This window comes from Mangifera indica, unplaced genomic scaffold (genome assembly GCF_011075055.1).
Source record: "Mangifera indica cultivar Alphonso unplaced genomic scaffold, CATAS_Mindica_2.1 Un_0091, whole genome shotgun sequence".
Classification (NCBI taxonomy): domain Eukaryota; kingdom Viridiplantae; phylum Streptophyta; class Magnoliopsida; order Sapindales; family Anacardiaceae; genus Mangifera; species Mangifera indica.
Genome location: NW_025401183.1, coordinates 55,108 through 63,362, shown reverse-complemented (window position 1 = coordinate 63,362; position 8,255 = coordinate 55,108). Strand labels below are relative to the sequence as shown.

Sequence of the window (8,255 nt, the reverse complement as noted above, 5' to 3'; positions counted from 1 at the left end):
GTCATTATCTCAATTATTATACATTTATATTATAAATTGACCTTAAAAATAAAAATAGGAAAACTAGCTATGTTTTAATAGAAATAGTAATTTAAACCCGAATTTAGGGGCTCTGATCCTTTTCCAACCCTAATAGGAAGGGAATTATCCAATAAAAGTCGAAAAGATGATGGAAACGAAAAAAATCTCTATAATTAAGGATGAGAATATATGTACCTCTCCCTATCCCTTCCCACCTCGCCTCTATCCTTGTCTCTATCTTCATCTTTTTATATTAATATATTTATTTAAAATACTAATATATCTTTATAGTTTTAAATTATTTGTATTATTTAAATTTTTGTTATACATATTAAAGTGATTAATATATAATATTTGTAATATTTAAAATAATAGATTCATTTTAATTTTGTTAATTAATATATTTATATTATATCTAAATAATATAAAAAATAATTTTTTTTTTTACGAATACTGAAAAAAGAATTTTTCTTACAAAGAAATAAGATTTTTTTTTATGAGAAATGGGTGAAATTTTTTTATTATTTTTATAACAGAGATATAAATTAATATTTACTACGGAGATAGATAAAAACAGAGACAGAGTAAAAGATAGGATTGGGATCCCCTCCCCTATAATCATTTTACTGATTTCTTTTTCAGTCATACGACAAGCCTTATAAATGAATCACAGTAAGTCGATGGTGGTGGGGTGAACCAATCTTGTTATTTTCACAACAATATATTGCGTTGTCACTTCAAACAGCCATCTGAAGTTCTGAACAGCCGGCCATAATCGGTTGCCAAAACTTCAAGCCATGGTAAGCCATCAATATAAACACAGCTAATCGTCAACTCTGTCAACATTCAAAGTCAAAGCATGTACTACTGGAAACTAGGATGACCAACTCTTTGAAATACATTTATCTTTCTGCCGTTCAAGGACTTCGGATATCTCAGTTTCAAACATAATAACCAACTTTCTGCACATCAAAACATTGATTAAAGTAATAATACAAATTGGTGCCTGAAACTCATAAAATATTAAATTTTTTAGAAAAAGAATTAAATTTAAATTTTTATTATATTTATAAAATTTTAATTTATTTAACCTAATAATTATAGAACTAATAACTATATCTTAAATTTATATATCCAATCAATATGAATAAAAATAAAGTCTCGAATTAAAAAGGTAATCATAATAATACAAATTGTTTAGTACATCATATTCACAAAACGGCAGAGATGATGTGGCTTCTAGCAAATTTGTCAACTTTTTGCAAGTATTGAAGCTTTGAATTTGCTATAAGCTTCGTTTAATCTCTCTAATTTAGTATAATAGATAAATGGGCAATGGATTATTTCCTACCCAAGTTCTAGCTCAATATTAAAATAACACTTATGACAGTTCAAAAACTCAAATATTTATCTATAAGCTAATTTCTGTTAAATCTTTTTATTAAAAATAAAGATACAATCATGATTTTACTACTAAACCTTAAAAAAACTATATCATTTTATTCCTATAATTTGAAAAGATAACAATTTCTCTTTAGAATTAAGTTTTAAAAAATTATCATTTCTCTCTTAGGATTTGAAAATCTTTTTAAGTTAACAAATCTGGTAAATTATCAATGGTCGAAACAATGGAAGGACGACATCTAGGCAACGAAGCATCGTATGTCATCTAGACATCGAATTATGAAACTTCTGGATGATGAAGCATCGTCGATCTAACGAACGGAGTAGTAGAGAACTTTGTCCAGATCGATGATGCTTTGTCTTTTATAAGCGTTGTCCTTTGATATCTGGATGACAGACAATGCTTCATCTTCCAAAAGCCATCCTCCTATCATTTCAACCATTGACAACTTGTTGGATTGGTTGTTGGAAAAAATTTTCAAACCTTACGGGGAAATTGTAACTTTTTAAAACTTAATTCTAGGGGAAAATTATTAGTTTTTAAATTATAAGGGTAAAATGATATAGTTTTTCAGGGTTTAATGGTAAAATGATGATTTTACCTTTATATCTAATCTAAGCCGACTTTAATGTCGAAGTGTTGTAATCTAACAATTGCCATGCCATCAACATTATAAATATATTTAAAAAATACTTTGAAACTTTAAATTAAAGTTGCCATTGATTTTTGCATGAATTAATAAGTACAAATAAATAATTTTTTAAACAATTTAATTGGAAAAAATAAAAAATATCATATTAATGTAAGAGCAACCCTAAGATTATGTCTCTCCAACCAAACAACTGAGTTAAATACAAATTTGCTCTCATCTCCATCATTCAAACAAAACCCTTCAAATAAACAAATCATAACACTATCAATCTTTAATGCTGACTATCATTTGAAATATCTATTACTTTAAACCCAAAATCAAGTAAGAAAGGCAATTATATATAAGTATTAAAATCAACATTAATTTTTAATTCATCAATTAATTGATTTCTAAAGTGATTGTGTATTAAAAAAAATTTATATTCCTTGGGATTTTGTTATGATATTTATGAGTGATTAAATCTTGTACTATGTTTTATGCTAAGTGGATAAATGATTGGCCCGACAACATCATCCTTAACATGACTATCATATCATATATCTCAATATCATAATTATGCTTTGAACCATTTTTCTATATATATATATCATGGATGTTATTGTCGTCACCTAAAAATATTTCACTTACATAATCGGGGTGGGGGGGTTGGGAATCTTCATTGTTCCAGATCATGTAATTCTACCCAGATGGCATAAAGAAAAAATTGCCCAACCCAACAAAAACACTTCTATTATCTTAAATCCCAACTACATTCACAAATACACTCACCAAAAAAAACCAATAAAATCCATGAAAATCGACATTCAAAAGCCAAAATCCCTAACTTGTTGAAAAACTCCTAACTGTGCAAGTCGTCAAACCAATATTCGGGAATAAACTGGTAAAATGTAACATCAAAATCTTCATTCCCAATTTATTTACTCTAAAATACACAAGGAATGGGCACTGGACAATGCAAATTAGGAAAGAAAGACAACAAAATCTTTCAAATGGAAGAAATATTTGTCTCCAAAAGCATGAATCTTGGAGCACCAAAATTTTAGCCGGAAATTGAACAAAAAATTTGGACGATGATAATCGTGTAAATTGCGTAAGGTGTAGAATGACTGAAAATTGCCTTTACATATGGGGGCACTTTTGTCATAGTTGAAACTATTGGCTATATGGCTATAAAAGTCAACAAGTGGAATAATTTCTATGTGCCCTTTAAAAAGTAGCTATTTTAATTTTCATCCCTTAATATAATATGATGGTATACCAAACACAGTATTTTTTAGTAAATAACAAGAGATATTAAATCAAATGCCCCCATATCAAGGGTATAAGCAAAAATGCCCTTCTTTTAGGGGCTTAAGTAAAAATATCCCCATTTTCAAGTGTTTAAACAAAAATGTCTCAATTTTTTTAAAAATACAAAAATATATTTTACCTTTTTTATATAAACTTTCACCCTCATATCTTCTTCACTCTATTTAAATTTTCAATTTCACTTAACATCTAACATTATAGATTAGCTAGGAAGGAAGAAAATTTTTGTATATGAGTTCAAATAGAAAAAAACTATGTTCATGATAATAAAATATTTATACGAATCTTAACATAAAACTTAATTTATCCATTAAATCAAGTTTGTATATTTTATATAGGAAAATTAAATTAAATGACCTAAATTCATATGCTCAAAGCAAAAATGTCCAACATTATTTAGGTTAGGGTTTTTGAATTTGTACAATTAATTATATGAGTTAATTTTGTTAGTGTTTTGAATGAATTTGTTGGGTGATTTTATATTAAAATCGGTCTAGATTTGATTGTTGTTATTTTGGACAATTAATTTAATTTCTAGAAATTAAATTCGTGATAAACTGTGCCTCATAGTAAATAGTAAATTTCACGAGACATTATTCACATGCCTCAAAGTAAAAAGTGTATCACGAAGTCACGATTTACTTCACTTGAAATAGTAATTTTTTGTGAGTTGTTCACTCGTAGTGAACAATGCATGGCAAAAGTTAACATTCATTCATGTGAAAATAGTGATTTTTTGTGATGTACTGTTTGCCATGAGTGAACAGCTAACGAAAAATCACTCTTTCATGTAAAGTGAACAGTTAGTTCGTGATGTGTTCACCATGAGTGAACAGTCTCACAAGTTCAAATAAAGGGTATTTTGATCCATTTACAGGTATTTTTGTTTTATATAAAAAAATTTTAGACATTTTGTTTTAGTTTTGAGTATATTAAGACATTTAATTTAATAACCCTAATAACAATATCCAATATAGAAAATACAATACAACAAACAAAATTTAATCAGAATCTAATAAAAGACTTAGAGAATATACATATGAAGCAATTGATAACATAGATTCTGATACAAAATTTAATGTTATCATTAAATATTTAGTGCAATATCTGAATTCTTAGAGTATAACTAAAGTCTAAATGTTCACTTTTTTTTCTTTTTTTCACAAAATATATGCTTGAAATGGGCGATTTGACGGAAAATTTTTGTTTTCATAAATAAACTGCTTGAAGAACAACACTGTTAATTTTTAGACTTGATATGGGACTTTTACCACGGCCCTTCAGCCTGATTTTGTTCCATTAATTGTTAATGGAGAACCCATTATTCATCACGTACAGTTGAACAAAGAGAAATTATTTTCTGTATTGAAAGAAGATTAAAGAGAATATTTTTTTAAGGCCAAATGACAGGTGGAAGTTTGAATTTTCGATGATTAGTAAGTAAAAAATAGAATTTACATCAAACCTTGGGTGGAAAATAGTCATTTCGCCTTTTTTTTTATGTAAATTATAGGTGTACTTCGCTATTAGGGTTGAAGACCAAGTAGATGGGCGCTAGGATTACTTCCCTAGAAATTAGAATTAACAGAACACGACAATAATATCATATCGAGTGATAAAGATAGCTGACGATGAAGTTGGATCGAGGAAAAATAGAATTTTGCTTCTTGCTGGCGATGCCTGAGATTTCTGACTCGGGTTGAGTGAAAACAGAATTCTAATGGATGGCAAGTTCAAATACAAATTAAAGTGAATGCAGATGGGTACAAAAAGCCTTTGTTCTTCGCACAGGCTTTATGCGTGCAGTCAATGTCGTCTACCTTCAGACTCTTCACGTGAATCACAGTTATTTTTCATCCACACATGCGTACTTCTTTTACAAAACTTTTAGATAATTAGTATTCCACAACCCAATATAAATCTTATAAGAGTGGTCGAGCAACATTCACAATTTTCTTTTTACTCGCAATTTTAGTGATCTCAGATTTGATATCAACAAATTGGCAGGGTTTCAAAAGCCATTTTATAAATTCCGTGAGGGATTTCAGATCAATTTAAAGAGAGGTAAGCTGATTTTGTTACATTGAGAGAATGGTATTTTTGTATTTCATGATTCAGTAAGTTTACATCCGAGCCTATTTATAGTAGAATAAGAAAGAAATAAAGTTAAGGAATTAGCCCACAATTAAGGATACAATTAGAAAGCCAATGATGTATACAAGTAAGGAGCTAATGGTGGAGCTAAATAATGCTAACAGCTCTCCTCAAACTCAAGATGGTGATGTATAATCCATGTGGAGTTTGTCAACAAGAGTACGAATGTAAAGAGGAAAACGAGCTTTGGTAAAGATATACACGTATTGATATAGGGAGGAAACAGGAACAAAATGAATGATAACTTGTTATTTGACATAGAAAAAGGCACAAAATACTCGGCAGTGATAAAATGTTACCAAAAAAATTACCAACCTTTCATAGGAGGATTTTGATACCTTGTTACATGAATATAAAGACTTAACTGATTAAAAATGTTCATACCATAAGAGATAGATATTCTTACCATTTATTCATGGTCATTATTTTTATAGCAATTAATAGACAAATCAGATCGTAGCTGCATACTTCAAATTATTCCAACTATTCAACAATACATGCCTTTTTCAATTTTCACAAATGATGAAGACAGTTCCCATTATGTGAACCAGAACAGCTATAATAATACAATTAAGTCGCAACCTTATCTTGTTCTGCTGACTGGTTGTCACTTAGAAAAGTGAAAACCTTCACTTTCACAAGAATTTCCATTGCTAATCTCATCAACCAACCACTGAATATTCATGTCTGACGACCCGCCGCTAGCCACTGCCTTCGTTGCTGCAGCCTTCAATTCCATTACGTTCTTCTTGTACTCTTCTGATTTGGGTCCATTAATGATTTCTTCAATGCATGTTTCCACTTCCTCAGTGCTAACAATACCCTCACTGTTTCGCCTAAGCTTTAGACCGATCTTGAAAACATCAGTAACAAGCTTGGCATTTGTTGGTTGGTCAGACCATTGAGGAAATGTAATGACTGGCACTCCTGCAGCTATTGTTTCTGACAAAGAATTCCACCCGCAATGAGTTATGAAACAGACAATTGCTGGATGGGCCAAAACTTTTGTTTGGGGACACCAGGATGCAATAAAGCCTTGGTCTTTCGTTTCTTCGATGAACCCATTTGGTAATTGTCCAGCACCGTCAGATGTAGGAACTTCTGGTTGCTTGGCAACCCATAAGAATGGATGATTACTATTCTTCAGTGCTGTTGCTATGGCCTCCATTTGTTTTGCTGATAAGACGGTGATGCTACCAAATGATACATAAATAACTGAAGAAGCTGATTGCTTGTTTAGCCATTCTGAGCAAGCATCTTCAGGTTTCCAGAGTTCAACGCCAACATCGGACTCTTCATCTTCACAAAGTAGTGAAGTAGGGACCAGAGGACCGACGGGTCGTATTGGACAAAGCTCGGACATGGAGTGAATGACGTCTTTCTCTAACTCTAAAAATGAATTGGCCAGTACCCATTTGTGCTTCTTCATGTTTTGGTACAAACCGGAGATCATTTTTAAGAGGCTATTGAATGGATTTGAAGGAAGAACAAATGAAGGAAGGTCTTCTGTGGACAACACTGGTAAGCCTGGTAACTCAACACTCAAGTCAGGGTTCTCTGAGGTGGGAAACGAGTTTAGTTTGTTGAAAAAACGATAATAAATAGCAAAGATTGAACATGGTTGGATCCAGAGCAAGGCACAAGGGACTCTATGCTGAACAGCAACATCAGCCGCCCAAGGAACAAACGGATTGATAACGATGCAAGAGAGCTTCTTGTGGTTATTATAGTAGTGTTCTATAATCATGTTTGAGAGGTTAACAGGACCGACTTTTTCTAGAGTGTTGAAGTAGTGATCTAAATCGGCTTTGCGGTCATAGTCTAAGTCGAACCCATCAGAGAAAAACAGAAGTTGGATCCCAGAAATAGAGTGGCTCTTGCTGTTGTTGCTGCTGTTGTTGCTTTCGTCCTCTGTGTTGGTGGTGGCAACTTGTTTAAGCAAGCGTTCTTGGATGTTTCCGGTACAGGCGAGTGTAACATGGAGGCCTTTGGAGACAAGGCGTTTGCCAAGTCTAAGCAATGGATTAATGTGACCTTGAGCTGCGAATGCCACCAATAGCACATGATGAATGACTTGTTTGTCTTCCGTTAGAGCCATGAATGGTCAGACAAGCAAATTTCTCAGGAAAGACCCAAGATGAGGCTACCAAAAAAGAGAAAGAAAGGTGTTGTGGTGGAAACCGAGTATGGTATAGTATGATAAGCCGAAATCATATGCCCTATATATAGACGGTCACTAAGATTTGTGAGTCTTCAATGCGGTGCTCTCTAATTAGGATCAAAATATTTGTATTACTAAATAAAACTATTTCAAAGATAGTAATTTCCCCACAGATTTTATTGACTGTTTAATATAAACAATAAAACTATGTGCATAATTTATATGTATAATTTTGTATATAAATAATGACATGTCACCATATAATTGGACATTCATTTATCTCTAATTTAAAATTATTCAATCACATAATAATATATTATTATTTATATATAAAATTATAAACATAGATTGTGCACATAGTTTTACTTTTATATAAATCATAAAACTTTATTTGTAGAGGGTTTAATAAGATCTATCTTTTTCTTGTAATATATAAAGTAATATAATATCTATATTAGCTATTAAAATATTATAAGTTAATTTTAATTTTTTACAATTTTATCTTTATAAAATTTTATAAAAGAGATATCATTGTTCTCAATTAAAATCACAAA

The 8,255-nt window shown here is 31.0% G+C and overlaps 1 protein-coding gene across 1 annotated transcript; it reads right to left on the bottom strand.

Moving 5' to 3' along the window:
- Positions 1-5,980: 5,980 nt before the first annotated feature.
- Positions 5,981-7,761, bottom strand: LOC123207654 (UDP-glycosyltransferase 84B2-like). The gene has a single exon (XM_044625118.1). It carries the CDS (start codon positions 7,636-7,638, stop codon positions 6,148-6,150), a length of 1,491 nt encoding a protein of 496 aa, XP_044481053.1. The 5' UTR covers positions 7,639-7,761; the 3' UTR covers positions 5,981-6,147.
- Positions 7,762-8,255: the final 494 nt, after the last annotated feature.